At 41.1% G+C, this 16,340-nt stretch overlaps 1 protein-coding gene and 1 pseudogene across 1 annotated transcript; one reads left to right on the forward strand and one right to left on the reverse strand.

Moving 5' to 3' along the window:
- The first annotated feature begins 488 nt into the window (after nucleotides 1-488).
- Nucleotides 489-2,335, forward strand: LOC146960787 (lariat debranching enzyme pseudogene; annotated as a pseudogene).
- Nucleotides 2,336-8,392: 6,057 nt separating this feature from the next.
- rab5b (RAB5B, member RAS oncogene family) lies at nucleotides 8,393-15,933 on the reverse strand. The gene is made up of 5 exons (XM_085772056.1): nucleotides 15,608-15,933; nucleotides 13,984-14,135; nucleotides 12,909-13,031; nucleotides 11,054-11,147; nucleotides 8,393-8,622 (listed from the first exon to the last, which is right to left on the reverse strand). The coding sequence occupies exons 1-5, from the start codon at nucleotides 15,771-15,773 to the stop codon at nucleotides 8,507-8,509; spliced, it is 651 nt and encodes a 216-aa protein (XP_085628182.1). The 5' UTR covers nucleotides 15,774-15,933; the 3' UTR covers nucleotides 8,393-8,506.
- Between the last annotated feature and the right edge of the window lie 407 nt (nucleotides 15,934-16,340).

The raw sequence follows: 16,340 nt of genomic DNA on the forward strand, positions 1-16,340 counted from the left end.
GGAAATTCATAGACTGCTTGATGAAAAAACTGTCCCTGAAGGCAACGTGCATCAGCGGTTTTGCATGAATTTCCCTCTAAAACAACTCTGTGTGGTAACGTTGTGTTATTATCTCATAGCGTGGTGAATGTGCAGGTCACAACTTGTCCACCAGAGCGTTGTGGAGTTGTTGGATTGTGTATTTGATGAGTTTGATGAGGGAAACCAAGAAATCCCATAATGAGCCTCCGTAGCGTAGCTCTGAGCAGCTCACGGCTCTGCTCCGCCGTTCTAAAAATAGCTTGCACCGACAATTAAAGGTAACGAACCTACTGCTATGACTATAGGGATTATGGCAATGGGCCAATTTGCCAAAAATGTTGAACTATCCCTTAAACCCACTGAAAGGAGGACACCGTCAGTTATTCGATTGTTCCTGTTGCTTGTAAACTGGGACGAGGACAGAACTTTTAGGTTTCTCATTTCTTCTGGTTGTGATCGTCTTGTAGCTGTGGATGTGTTGATTCCCTCACTGAAACATGGCGACCTGGTTGTTGTGGTCGTCGTCGTCGTTGCAGGTGGGACTTCAGAGCGTCGGAGGCGGACATGATGCAGGTGGTGGAGGACGTCAGCGGAGAGCTCGCCATCCCGGACAACTTCACCCGCACCGTGACGCCCTACGACCCCGGCCGGCCGCAGCCCCACGCCGCCCCCAGCTGCAGCACCAACCCCCAGACCACCGAGCTCTGCGCCACCTTCGGCCTCACAGACATCTACGCCCAGGTAGGGATCCGATGTCACCGTTACGGTTACTTGTTTTCACTATTAATCGCGGTATTATTAAACGTCACAATTAATTGATCGTAAAGATTCCTAAATACCGTCACTTTCCTAAAAAAAGATTATGTTGGAACGGAAATAAATCCGAAATTTACAAAATTGAAGGTAACATTTTACTCAACATTCATGTATGATTGTTCATACAGGAATTAAAACTTGATAAAGTTCTACTCACAAATAAACCTGTTCAAATTTTTTAAATTGTATTATGTTGCATGGATGTCTGCTTATGACAAAACAAAATATTTACATTTTTGTTTGGATATGATACAGTTTGTTTTGAAATTACCCCTAATTTCCAGTTAATTCCTATAAATTCCCATAATTCCCATGGAAAGTTTCCAATTTGGAATATTTCCAAAATTTCCCATCTTAACTTCCATTTCTGGAAATTTATCTGAAATTTACCAGAAATGTACTGGAAATGTTCCGCCCCTTTGCAACCCTATGTGCACCAAAGAAAAGGTAAATGCACAGATACCGGTCCATTTATCTAAAGTAACACTGAATTGGTAGGAATTAAAATGTTTGAGTGTCATTTGTATTTTAAAAAAATTATTAAAATAAACTTAAACATTTGGTATATACTATATATATATTTGGGATTAATAACCTGTTGCTCACCCTGATTTTTCCCTGTTAAAAGGGTTTTCCATGGAGTTTTTCCTCAGTGGATGTGAGGGTCTAAGGACAGAGGATGTTGTTATGATGCCATGTAAAGTCCTATGAGACAAACTGGTGGTAAAAACGGGCTATACAAATAAAATTGCCTTGCATTGCCTTGCCTAATAACTGGTCCTATATTAAGAGATTATATTTTGACCATATTTGATTTTACACATTCATAGTGTTGTGAAATTTATTGATGCATAATAATCGTGATAATCGCTAATACCGTGATTGTTTCTCTGACAATCATCGTACCAAGGGGGACGCCGACGGGCTGAGGGCGGCTCAGGGCGGCGGCGGAGGCTTGGAGGACGAGGACGAGGACGGGAACAGCGTGGGGAGCGCGGACGAGCCCAGCGAGTATCCGACCGACACCTCGGGACTGTCGAGCTCGTTCAACCCGGACGAGATCACGATAGAGGACGAGTGGGAGGAGGAGGAGAAGGAGGAGGGGGAGGGGGGGAAGGAGGGAACGGCGAAGACAGAGAAGATCTCCGACGCCGTCCACACGCCGAGTCGTCTGCTTCTGCCCGAGCCCAAATGCGACGACGCCTCGACGCCGCCGACGACTCGCCTTTCCCTCCCCATGAACCTGCCCCCCCCCGCCCACTCCACCCCGGCCGCTCCGGCTCGCTCAGAAAGCCCGGGACTTTGCTGCGAGGGCGAGGGTGGAGACGAGGCCGAGGGCGAGGGCGAGGACGCATCAGCTGCAGCCGCACGCATCCTGAAACGCACCAGCGACGAGGCCAGTAACCCCGGCAGCAGAGGCCCCACCCCCCGGATCAAACGCCGTAACCAGGTCATCTACACGGCGGCGGACGACGACGACGAGGAGTGTGAGGATTAATTATTTAGTCTGTGTTGTTCATTTGTAAAAAACCAAAAAAGTCGACATTTAACAGGGGAATTGCCGTTTTTTTTTGTTTTTTTTTTACAATCTGGACCTTATTTCTAGCATAAAATCCGATCATTTCCTCCCCCAGATAACTTTGGTGTCATTACAAGTGGTTGTGATGAAATGAGCTCCAGCCGAGAGCCGCGTATATCCATATAATGGAGTCTACAGGGCAGCAGAATGCAGCCTCTAAATAACACATTATCTGCAGAGAAACTCCTTCATTTCACCAATATTTAGTTCTGATAGGCTAGTGCTATTCCCCTCTGAGTCCGGGGTTAGCTGTTATCAACATCCGGGGTCTGTAGGTTGACCTACTGACCTCTGACCTGGATGATGTCATCTCTGAGCTTGTTGCTACCGCTAACGCTACGGTTCGTTTCTGCGTGTTTATCCGACTTGTCAGAACAAAATGAGCAGCTGGATGAAGTTCAGCTTCCACAGGCTTCCTCTCCTCAACCTGGACTCACTAAAGCTCCGGCTAGTTGAGATAAAAATGGACCCGAATGCCGAAGCAGAATGATTATTATCAGAATGAGCCGCGCGGCGCTCAGAGATGACATCATCCAGGTCAGAGGTCAGTAGGTCAACCTACAGACCCCGGATGTTGATAACAGCTAACCCCGGACTCAGAGGGGAATAGCACTAGCCTATCAGAACTAAATATTGGTGAAATGAAGGAGTTTCTCTGCAGATAATGTGTTATTTAGAGGCTGCATTCTGCTGCCCTGTAGACTCCATTATACGGATATACGCGGCTCTCGGCTGGGGATAATTTGTAATGACACCAAAGTTATCTGGTGAGGTAATGATCGTATTTTATGCTAGAAATAAGGTCCAGATTGTTAAAAAAAAAACGCAATTCCCCTTTAATTTATCGTTTTATATCCAGCCTGAGACAGAGCAGCAGCAGTGACAGGACAGCAGTAGTTTCTACAGAAAGATATCTACAACACCCTCTTTCTTTCTTTGTTAAAATGTGATTGCCTTTTTTTAAATATTTTAATCAAACCAAGAAAATTTTAGAGAACAGATTTTTTGTTGTTGTTTTTTTTTTTTAGCTCTGTGTTTAATTTTTTTGTACATGTAACTTCCAAGACAATAGCAATGATTAAAGAGGCTGGAAAAATGAAAAATAACCCTTTTTTTTTTTTTAAGAAATGAATAAATGCCATCACACACACACATCATTGTACAGCCACATGGCAAAAAAAAAAACAACACTTCAAAGGGACTAATAATAAAAATGTGGCTGTTTGTTAATAAAGTCTTTTGTTTCACTTATCTGAGGCAAGTGAAAGAAAAGCAATCAGCGTCCTGCCGTTCACAGCTTTATTGACACGTACAAACTGAAGGTGCTGATGGGAAATCAAGTCTGAACACAGAACGGACTGTGATCAATGAAGAATGAGGAAGTGAATACAGTTTATATTGTATGTTATTATGAGCTGATGAGCAAATCATTTAAATTCTTGAATGAATACCTATTGAAAATGTGTGTTTTAGTCAATACAGTGGACCCCCACTGTAAACAGTCTGATCTGAGACCATCAATTAGTTCACTATGTTTTGATCTAAATGTCTTGATTATGTGGTAGTTCAGGTTATTTGACAAGAGGTTGTGTGAGGTTCTTCTACTTGTTGTGTCTCTCTGTGCTTCTGCGGATGAAGCAGCTGAAGAAAATGTGTTTTAATCACTTTTTAAAAGACATTCCCACAGAAAATAACCCTAAATGTTGTTTTATTTTAATCAAGTTTCATTCATGGATTTATCTTGCCGCCAAACAACCCTTTACTTCTTTGGAACTACATTTTTTCAGCCGTAGAACTACTGTATTCCAGGGTTCCTACGCAAGTATGGAAAGTATGGAATTTGATTTTATACATTTCCAGGTCTGGAAAAGTATGGAAAATGGAAATTATTGTATGGAAATATATTTATCTTAATACTTATCTGGGTTTGGTCTTATCTGAAGTTATCTGGATTAATTATTTTGTATGCGCTATTGTACCTATAGCTACAATCTCCTGGAAATTATTTGGTTACATAATGGCATACACATTCAGAATAATGAAAACAAATGATTAATTGCATGATTTTTTTATATAATGCACAACTATTTACTCAAATATCACAAATTATTTGAATTTTTTTACCGGGAAGTCTGGAAAAAGTATGGAATTTGGAAATTTCAAATGTGTAGGAACCCTGGTATTCCTACGCACAAGCGAAACTAGTACGGTGCACGACCGTTTCAGCGGAGCAAACACGGTAGTTAAACGGCTGAAAAGGTGGTTCCAAAGCAATAATAAAAGGAATTAAAAAAAAAAAAATGTAACAAAAAGCGATAAATTAAGTGTAGATAACTAACTAACCGCTAACTATCACGACGATCATCCGCCGTTGGACTCCCAGGTGCACTTGTCCATTGTGATGCGGCAGCAGTAGAGAAAATATAGTTCCAAATCAAAGGATATGTCGGCGAGATAAAGCGATTAAAACCTGTTTTGATTCATCTTCTAGAACATTTTCTCAGCTTATCTTGTCGACAAATACCACTTTACATTGGAACTATATATATAGATTTTTTTTTCAACCGCCACCGTATGTATTACTGCGCACGATCGTATCAACGGTGACTGTTAGCGCCGTAGTTGCAGCTGTGTGTAAAGCTGCATTAGCTACAGTAGCTAAACAGTTGAGGGAAAAAGTAGCTAAACAGCGGGAGAAAGCAGCTGTTGGAAATAAAGTTTTTCATCGCTTTGTGTTGCCGTCAAAGTATTTCCCTGTGGAACTACATTTTCTCAATCCCTAACCATATTACTACGCACAAGCGCACCTTTGCCAGCACTCTAGCTCAGACAGCTTATCCGCGGAGTAATATGTAGCAGTGGTTCCCAACCTTCCCCCCCCCCCCCGATGTAAAATAAAATAAGGAACATCATAACTTCTTTTACATTAAATACCTTATTATATTTCAGTAATTTAATAACAGCATGGAGCAAACAATCAGGAGAACCTGTGTGTGGTTACAACATATTTCTTCAGAACTTGTACTTTTAAAAACATAATTGTGTTTTTAAAAGTACAAGTTCTGCAGAATATGTTGTAATTTTACACAGGTTTTTTCCACATTGTTCCATGCTGTAATTGCTGCTGTATATTATGTATTTAATGTTTTAAAACTGATATTCAATCATCAATTGATATAGGCCTATATTTTATTTGTTTATCTATTTAAATACACAAATAAATGTTTAATGTGGCCCTTGAATTTAGTTGATTTTGTCACATATATGAATTAAATGCTTTATAGCCTACTCATTTATTTAACATTTTAATTACATTAAAATTATTAAACCCCTTAAAATCAAGAGGGCTTCGCGACCCCCCCTGGATCTTTGGCGCCCCCCAGGTTGGGAACCACTGCTCTAGAGCGTTAGAGAAATGTAGTTTCAAAGTAAAAGTCTGTCTAACTGCGAGATAAAGCAGTGAAATTTTTCAAAATAAAGCAATAGTCAAACTGTTGAAACATTAACTTTTTTTTCTGTGGGCATTTTTTTTAAAAAAAGTTGTTAAAACATGTTTTTAACGCTCGGCTTCTACTTCAGGTAATAGACTACTATAGTAGCTAAGCACCTCATACAGTTCATTAAACAACCTGATCTGGCGTGTGGTGAATGATGAAAATAAAATAGAACAAAGATTTTTTTCTTTTTTTTCCTGAACACCAATATTTGTTTAAATCAATCAAGATTTATAACATTGATCAGAACGATCCACTCCAGGTTCACAGGTCGTGTGCTCTGCTTAAAGTCGACATCATCCACTTTTCATTAAAATCAAGACAGTAAATATACAACAACATACAGTGTATTCAACAAGATCTCTCTACATCCATACAACAGCACAGCCTAACGACATGGGGGGCAGCGAGGGGCAGAGGGGGGGTGAGCAGGGTTATTATCATTATTATTATTGGTTCGTCATGGTTACATACAAGCGGATGATGTCAGGGGTGGTTGTTCGTTCCTGCACGCTGCCTGTACAAAGCACAGCACACACAAAGTTAGAGAGAATAAGCCCCAAACATGAGTCACACAGAAAGAAAAACTGGGAAATAGGCACTTCTGTTTTTTGTTTTTTTTTGTTTTTTCTTCCTTTCATCAAATTCATTTCATTCTTTCCTCATTTTCTTTCAAAACCAAACGCACACACACACACACAACTCTTTGTTTTTAAGAGCATCAGATTTTCTTCTCAGCCTCGGGACAAAGGGACAAAGACGAGGAACACGTGACACACGACAGACAGGTGGACACTCTGGTATCTTCTGGTATCCCCTCAGTGTTTTATTTATCTATCTGGGCCGTCACTCACTGTAGTAGCTAATAATAATAATAATAATAAATGAAATATTAAGATTAGGTGCTCTGCTCAGTATGTTATTTGATGCATCATTATTATACTTTCTTTGGGTTTTTAAGGGGGATGCTTTCTCTGCTACACATGCAATTAGTTTACAGCTAACTGGTTCCTGCTCATACATACATACTGTACATACATAAGCAATGTTTAAAAGTCCTGTGGCTTCATAATAACACTTCATACTCTCTCTATAATCTCTATAATTCATGTTGTTGCTACAGCCTGCGACGCTATAACTGTGTTTCCTCATGAGCAACTAAAAGAAATAAAGATAAAGATAGAAGAGAAAGCCACTGGGATCAAACCTCTGATGCAAAGAAGAGCCGAAGAGTCCAAACAAAAAAACAAACCTCGGTAAATCACAACCTTTTTTTTGTTCTGTTTTGTTTTTTGTTAAGTTTAATAATCGGAGTGAGTGGGGGGACGAGTGTCACTACGACCAGCAGCCGCCATGATGACGATGATAATAAAACACTGGATAATAAATACGCACAAACCGACTTATTATGATGGACAGGACAGGAGAGGGGGGGGTCAGGGGTCATTCCAGGGCTACGACAGGTGGCGTTATTATTATTCACAGCAGGATTTGATCGATTGGAGACGAGGAGGAGGAGGAGGAGACAAGCAGGCGCAAACTCTGACGAGGAGGAGGAGGAGAAGACGAAGAAAGCAGCCACAGCCGGACTGGCCTCTTTATGTGAACACTGCAAAAACTCAACATCGTACCAAGAATATTTGTCTTATTTCTTGTCAAAATGTCATTTCTAGTCCAAACAAATCTCATTATACCTAAAATATGTATGTTTATATACATATACATATACATACATAGTTATACATAAAAAAAAAGTAGCTTGTTTTTAGACACTTTTGACTCATTTCAAGTCTATTTTCATTTGAAATAAGTAGAAAAATCTGATAGTGGAGCAAGTTTTTCACAAAAAACTTCCTTCACTGGCAGATTTTTCTACTTATTTCAAGTGAAAATTAGTTTGAAACAAGTGAAAATGATCTAAAAACAAGTTCATTTTTAGTTGATGAGTCTTATTTAAAGTGGAAAGAGATTAGTTTTGACTAGAAATGAGACATTTTGACAAGAAATAAGACAAATATTGTTGGAGATTTTTGAGTTTTTGCAGTGTGAAACCTCGGGTTTCTCTTATTCTTTTTTTTTTTTTCTTTTAAATCTCCCCCTTCGCTCTGTTCCCGTCTCAGTCGCTCTTGTGCTGCTGCTGCTGCTCAGTTTGTGCGTCGTTCGTTACACAATCAACCGGGGCTGTGACTGACTGACTGACTGACTGACTGACTGAAAAAACGCTGCAAGGCAAAGTGAAAACGAAAGAAAGAAAGAAAGAAAATTCACAATTTAGTGCTAAATACTACAACAGGCCGCCGCGGTCCGCCATCGTTGCTCCTCTCCTCTTCACCGACACTGAACTTCCTCCAGATGCAGAAATCCTCTGCTTCATCTTCTCCGTTTTTCCTCTTCATTCTCTCCTCCCTTTTTTGATTTTTCCGTCTGCTCGGACCGGAGGATGAACGGAACAGAGGGAGGGTCAATCAGTCGGTCGGTTGGTTGGAGGAGACGATGGTCGACGGGCTGCGTTGGTGTTGGTGGTGGTGGTGTTGTGGTGTTGTGGATGGTGGGACACTGGGGGGAGTGGGAGTGGGAGTGGGAGTGGGTGGAGGTCTTAGTTCCCGCCGCAGCAGGCTCGGGTGGAGTGGGCGTCCGGGTCCTGGAGGTTGACGCCCCGATGTCGCGCCGCGTGTGTCGGGTTCTGGGTGTCTGTTTTTGGCATCTTTTTTGCTGCGGTAACAAGAAAAAAAAGTGAAATAATTAAAAAGGGATAGTTCAACATTTTTTGGCAAATTGGCCCATTGCCATTAAACGCTATAGTCGTAGCAGTTCGTTTGTTTCCTTTAATTGTCGGTGCAAGCTGTTTTTAGAACGGCGGAGCAGAGCCGCAAACTCATTATATGGGATTTTTTTGGTTTCCCTCATCAAACTCATCAAATACACAATCCAACAACTCCACAACGCTCTGGTGGACAAGTTGTGACCTGCACATTCACCACGCTGTGAGATAATAACACAATGTTACCAGACAGAGTTGTTTTAGAGGGAAATTCATGCAAAACCGCTAATGTGCGTTGCCTTCAGGGACAGTTTTTCATCATCAGTCTCTGTATTTCCCTCTAGAACAACTCTGTGTGGTAACGTTGTGTTATTATCTCATAGTGTGGTGAATGTGCAGGTCACAACTTGTCCACCAGAGCGTTGTGGAGTTGTTGGATTGTGTATTTGATGAGTTTGATGAGGGAAACCAAGAAATCCCATAATGAGCCTCCGTAGCGTAGCTCTGAGCAGCTCACGGCTCTGCTCCGCCGTTCTAAAAACAGCTTGCACCGACAATTAAAGGTAACAAACCTACTGCTATGACTATAGGGATTATGGCAATGGGCCAATTTGCCAAAATGTTGAACTATCCATTTAAACACATCATTCTTTACTTTAACAATTAAGTATTTTTATCACTATTTATTCTGATTAAATCAGGAGAAAGTAAATATTTTCCATCAGGCCTGTGGGTCGTGAAAATCTTCATTGTTGCATTAAAAAGGAAACAACTGAAGACTTTATTATTTTTCTTAATCCATCCGTTTGCATGAATTAAATAACTTCTATCATTAAGAATTACCGTCATATACAGAGAGAGAGAAGTGACAGCAATAAACAGTTCATATCATCTCTGCTGGTTTTCCATCACATTGTCCTATTTTGGATGATATGGTAGAGAAAATATCTGTTACACAAATATCTAATTATTTCTAAGTTAAATGTCTTGATATTATATATCCACATAAATTTCATTATATAATTGAATTATTTCTGAAAACAAAACACTGAAGTGTCGAAATCAGTATGTGATTGTGAACAGCAGCAGCTGCACTCAATTAAATTACTTCTATCATTAATTAAGAATGACTGTACCGTATGTGACTCAATAATAAACAGATGTGGTTCATATCATTAACTCTTTTCTATCAGACTGTCTCCGTTTGGATGGTGTGATAGTAAATTACATTTTCAATTACCTTCTTTGAGGCATCTATTATTAATGTATATAAATATGTAATTATATTTTAGATTAAATGTATTGATACTGTTAGGAAGTCATTCTGTATCCACATTACGGCCGACAATGAAGAATCTAAATCTGCTTTCCTGATAGACTTATATAAGAAGACGAGACATTTAAGTGTGAGAATCAATGCGAGCAGCTGCGTCGTCGTCCGGCGCCTCGTGACCCGTCATGTGTCTGAGCGACGGCCTGAAGGCTCCTCATGACGGACGGACGGACAGCGGTCACACAACGTCAGACTGAACACACGATGACTCAACAACAATGAGCTCTCAGAGAAATTATGCAAAGACGTTTCTCATGTTCATATTATGATGCACAAAATTAAATTCTCTGACGGTTCAGACTCGTGTCACAAAGAATAATACAATATTGTTTAGATCCACATGTAGTCATGGATACAGGAACCAGACTTTTATTCTGACAAGTGAAGGAATTCATTAGAAAATATATATTTTAAAGGGATAGTTCAACATTTTGGCATATTCTCCTCTCACCATAATCCCTATAGTCATAGCAGTAGGTGGTAACACTTTATAATAAGTAAACACTATTAATCATTAGTTAAGCATTAATAAATACTGAATTCTTCATTTATAACACATGAATACTCATTAGTATGTAGTTTATAAACACAGTTAGTGCTTATCAATGATGAGTAAAACATTTTAACTGTGTTTTAACAACATACTAATGAGTATTCATGTGTTATAAATGATGAATTCAGTATTTAATGCTTAACTAATGCGTAATAGTCTGTACTTATTATAAAGTGTTACCCAATAGGTTCATTACCTTTAATTATTGGTGCACCGACAATTAAAGGTAATGAACCTACTGCTATGACTATATATATAGGGATTATGGTGAACTATCCCTTTAAAGAACATGTCCGTCTCTCTTTAGCCAAAACTCCTCATATCTCACATGTGAATTCTTGGATTGGATCAGAAATATATCTGTATTCTGTTTCTCAACGAGCTGTTTGTTGTGTGTCGATCTGAATGTGACTCTCTCCTTCAAAATAAAAGCCTGACGGGCGTTTCCTTCCTGTTGCTCTGTGAAGGAAGGAAACGTCTCGTGGCGATGACTCACCAATGGCCAGGAAGAGCTCGTTGACGTTCATGGCCGTCTTAGCGGAGGTCTCCATGAACAGCAGGCCGGTGTCTTCAGCGTACGTCTGGGCTTCCTGCACACACACACACGCACGCACGCACACACACACACACACACACACACACACACACACAGACACACACGCACACACACACACACGCACACACACACACACACACAAGGTGTAAACTCTAAAAACAGACATGAAACATTTCTGATGCACTGATTAAACTCTCAGCTCCCACAGTGCAGCAGCAGATATAGGCTCATGTTGTTCACCGATGACACTTGAACGCACCATGAGGACGTTCTCTCCGGGTTTTAAAGGGATAGTTCAACATTTTGGCAAATTGGCCCATTGCCATAATCCCTATAGTCATAGCAGTAGGTTCGTTACCTTTACTTGTCGGTGCAAGCTATTTTTTAGAACGGCGAAGCAGAGCCGTGAGCTGCTCAGAGCTACGCTACGGAGGCTCATGGGATTTCTTGGTTTCCCTCATCATCAAACTCATCAAATACACAATCCAACAACTCCACAACGCTCTGGTGGACAAGTTGTGACCTGCACATTCACCACGCTATGAGATAATAACACAACGTTACCAGACAGAGTTGTTTTAGAGGGAAATTCATGCAAAACCAGTTGATGCGTGTTGCCTTCAGGGACAGTTTTTCATCAAGCAGTCTCTGAATTTCCCTCTAAAACAACTCTGTCTGCTAACGTTGTGTTATTATCTCATAGCGTGGTGAATGTGCAGGTCACAACTTGTCCACCAGAGCGTTGTGGAGTTGTTGGATTGTGTATTTGATGAGTTTGATGAGAGAAACCAAGAAATCCCATGAGTTTGCGGCTCACCGTTCTAAAAACAGTTTACACCGACAATTAAAGGTAACAAACCTACTGTTATGACTATAGGGATTATGGCAATGGGCCAGTTTGCCAAAATATTGAACTATCCCTTTAAATTCAAAAAAAGATAATAAAAAAAGCATATTTGATGTGTTGAAGCAGGAGTCTGATCTCAGCTGTGTTAATCAGCTCCATCTGCTGCTCACTGCTCCGACCAGACCTGCACATGACTGTGGTTACCCATAGCAACCACAGTCCCAATAATAATACTAATGAACTGGGTCAATCACATCAAACCGTTGTTCCCCGTCTCCAGATCATAACGCACCAACATCATTTACTGACACACACACCCAGGATTACACTATCGTCCTCTTTTATACTGATGAGGTCATCACCTGAACCACATCTGGTTTTATAGGAAGATTATAAATAAAAATCACTGCTGGGATCAAACATTGACATTATCCCACTAAAACTGATTTATAAACTCTTCCTGAGTTAAAATATTCATGTTGTGTTGTTTAGGAATAAATATGAACATGTTTTCTTTGCATTATTATTATTATTCAAGGTCTGAAAAGACTTGATATTTTCTGTTATTTTGACCAGAGCAAATAAAAGCTCTAAATGACAATAGTTTTATTACAGTTTTGGGAGAAATGTTGTCAGTAGTTAATAGAATAAAAGAAAAATGTTCATTTTACTCAAACACACACCTATAAACATTAAAAAACCAGAGAAACTCATCATTTTGAAGTGGTCTCTTCATTTTTTTCTGCAGCTGTATAATATAATAATGTGGAAAGAAATTCACCTTCTCACCTTAATTAACAAACGGATCAATTAACTTAAGAATTAAGATACAGACAGTCGGATGTTAAGGATCTAACAGGTTAATGACTTTGCTCTAACTGCATCATCTCTTTAAAAGATGCTCTGTTGCCTCCCTGCAGAGGTGAGTTAATGACGTCATCACGTTACCTCATACTCCACTAGTCTCTTCTCGGCCAGGTCGGCCTTGTTCCCCGCCAGAGCGATGACGATGTTGGGACTGGCCTGTCGCTGCAGCTCCTTCACCCAGGCCTTGGCCCGCTCAAAGGTCTCCTGCACACACACACGTTAACACACACGCACACACACACACACACACACACACACACACGTTAACACCAGGCGGAGGCGACAGAGGTCACTGAGGCTGCTGTGTATGAACAATACACACGATACAGTGACGGCACAAGCTGATATTCATATTAATGTCAGATTATTAGTTGTGTGAAATGATCACTTTTATTCTTTTATTTATGTTTTATTTGGGTATTATTATGTATTTATTTATTTAGCTTTTTAAATTTTACATACATAAATATTCTGTTTTTCTTATTTTTATATGTATACTTTCCCCACCCCCCACTATTTATTTCAGTTAATTATTGACAGTATATCCACTGTCCACAGTCACCAGATGACATGCAGGCGTGCTGTAGCCATAGGGATATATACACACACACATATATATACACATATATATATATATATACACAGTATAAGTTACTTTATTTATAGTCAGCTGCCAAAGTATCACGCTCTGGTGGACAAGTTGTGACCTGCACATTCACCACGCTATGAGATAATAACACAACGTTACCAGACAGAGTTGTTTTAGAGGGAAATTCATGCAAAACCACTGATGCGCGTTGCCTTCAGGGACAGTTTTTCATCAAACAGTCTCTGAATTTCCCTCTAAAACAACTCTGTCTGGTAACGTTGTGTTATTATCTCATAGCGTGGTGAATGTGCAGCTCACAACTTGTCCACCAGAGCGTTGTGGAGTTGTTGGATTGTGTATTTGATGAGTTTGATGATGAGGGAAACCAAGAAATCCCATGAGCCTCCGTAGCGTAGCTCTGAGCAGCTCGCGGCTCTGCTCCGCCGTTCTAAAAATAGCTTGCACAGACAATTAAAGGTAACGAACCTACTGCTATGACTATAGGGATTATGGCAATGGGGGAATTTGACAAAATGTTGAAGAAACATTGTGTGTCTGGTCTCGTACCGGCTTGGTGATGTCGAAGACCACGATGGCGGCCTGAGCTCCTCTGTAGTACATGGGCGCCAGACTGTGGTAGCGCTCCTGACCCGCCGTGTCCCAGATCTCAAACTTCACTGTGGTGTCGTCCAGACACACGGACTGGGCCAGGAAGGCAGCTGCACACACACACACACACACACAGGTGAGTTTAAAGACATTTATCTGACTCCACTGTATTTATCAACACTGAACACAATCGACTAATACATTCATAATAATCATGTATTATAGATTCAGATGAATTAGCTTCTTCACCAGGTGCAACATTAACTCATTAATCTTCAACTAATTATCACTCAGTATTGATGAATCTGTCAGCTCCCTACTCTATTCATCAATTAGTTCATAATAATAAACGACGTTCACTTCACTGTCTGTGGGACAAAACTATCCTGACTAAGCAGCTGAAACCATCGTAATTATTCACATAGTGGATATCTGCAACTGAACTGTAGATATCTGTAATGACCAACCCCATACACATGAATGGCAAAAGTGACGTCATTTGTCCTAGGAAGAACGTAGTTGCAGATACCTGCAATACACATCCAGTCTGGCTTTTAAAGGGATGCGGCAACATTTTTTTTTTGTGTGTCTTGTTTCACTCCCGAGTCCATGACCAGCAGATAGACACCATCCTTTCGACTGTGCGTGCAGTAACAAGGGAGATAGAGCCGTATCGCCCGTAATTAGCTTAACTCAAACACTGGAAGTGTATGGGTAGTGTTAGCCTGCCTCCACCTAAAGTCATCAGAGAAACTCTAAACGGAAACCGGCGGGCCGATCTTGGTCTCAGAGCTGACAAAACTCTCCGGTAAGGCATCTTGAGAGGTCAAATGCCGCTAACGGGACCAGATCGGTCAAAACGGAGGGTTCAAGCAAAGACGGTTTATTTTGGTTCAAGCTAGCTACATCGAGGGTAGGTTAGCTTCCTATTTCAAAGTAAAAGCACAAATTCTATCGTCATGGTTTTCTGTATGTAAAGGGCAACGGGTGTTTTATTTTGTGGAAGTAACCGGAAGTGCGTTGGTCACAACGGCTAGCTTGAGTAGCGCCGAATTCGTCCTAACAAAATTGTAAACAGCTGGTATTTAGACAAATTAACGACACACTGCTGATCTAAACGGCTACTTTCTCACCTAAACATGTTTGAAATGTGGATAAAGTGATATATTTACAGAGTTTAGAGCTAAAATGAAATCAGCTTCTGACTGCTGATTTCGGCTCGGGTAGGAGGCAGGCTAACACTACCCATACACTTCCAGTGTTTGAGCTAAGCTAATTACGGGCGATACGGCTCTATCTCCCTTGTTACTGCACGCACAGTGGAAAGGATGGTGTCTATCTGCTGGTCATGGACTCGGGACTGAGGCAAGACATGAAAAAAAAAAGTTGGCGTATCACTTTAAATGTTAAAATTTCTTGCCATAGTTTACCCGTGAGGTTCTGACCTTCGACCTTCACAGCCTCCATGAAATGAAACGAAGCCTTCCTCCTAAATATTTGCTCACATGCTCATTTCCTTCTTCTTCTTATGGTCTCCTATAGCAACCAACCATCCATCCATCCTCCTCGTCTCTCCTCTCACCTCCGATAGTCGTCTCCTGGAACTCGTCGAACTGTCCCTTGACGAAGCGCAGCACCAGGCTGGACTTGCCCACGGCCATGTCGCCCAGCAGAACCAGTTTGAACTGGCAGATCTTGGTCTGGGGCAGCGTGCCGTTGGTGCGGCCGCCGCTCCCTCTGGAGCTCATACCGGCGGCTGTGGGGGGGTGAGGGGGCTGGGGGGGGGGGCTGGGCCTCCTCCTCCTCCTCCGGGGGGCGGGGGGGAAGTCAGTCAGTCACAGAGTCGTCCAACGCAGTCGGGCCTCGCTGACCACGTCTTCACCTTCGTCTGCTTCTTCTCTCCGTGGTTTTATCTGCACAGGGAGGAAGTGAGAGATGACATCATTCACAGCTATGTCACGTTAATAGATTTTTTTGGTACGATTATTGTCAGAGAAATAATCACAGTATTACGATTATCATGATTATTATGCATTAATTAATTTCACAACATATGAATGTGAAAATATAATTAAATTACAAATATTTTAAAGGGACAATGAGGAGTTTTGGAAAAGCAAAGTGTTTTCACACTACATTTATGAGCCTCCGCGCATCGTGAAATTCAAGACAGACTCATGTTTTCATTCATCAAGAATTAAAGTCAGAGGTTGGAAGACGATCACATACCGTCGTAGTTCCCAGCATAAGCGGCGATTCGGCGGCGTTATTCTCATGACTCGCCACGAAACGGAAAGTAAGGAAATGCTGGTCGG

This window comes from Trachurus japonicus, unplaced genomic scaffold, assembly GCF_045865225.1.
Source record: "Trachurus japonicus isolate A0001 unplaced genomic scaffold, Traja_1.0 AP030008.1".
Classification (NCBI taxonomy): domain Eukaryota; kingdom Metazoa; phylum Chordata; class Actinopteri; order Carangiformes; family Carangidae; genus Trachurus; species Trachurus japonicus.

Bases quoted from the DNA above. Each gene is read 5' to 3' on its own strand.
- rab5b (XM_085772056.1), bottom strand. From the start codon at position 15,773: ATGAGCTCCAGAGGGAGCGGCGGCCGCACCAACGGCACGCTGCCCCAG. The intron at 11,148-12,908 runs GTAACGTGATGA...GTGTGTGTGCAG, and splicing joins AGAGACTAGTGGAGTATGAG to GAAGCCCAGACGTACGCTGA. The intron at 8,623-11,053 runs GTGAGTCATCGC...TTGTTACCGCAG, and splicing joins CGAGCTCTTCCTGGCCATTG to CAAAAAAGATGCCAAAAACA.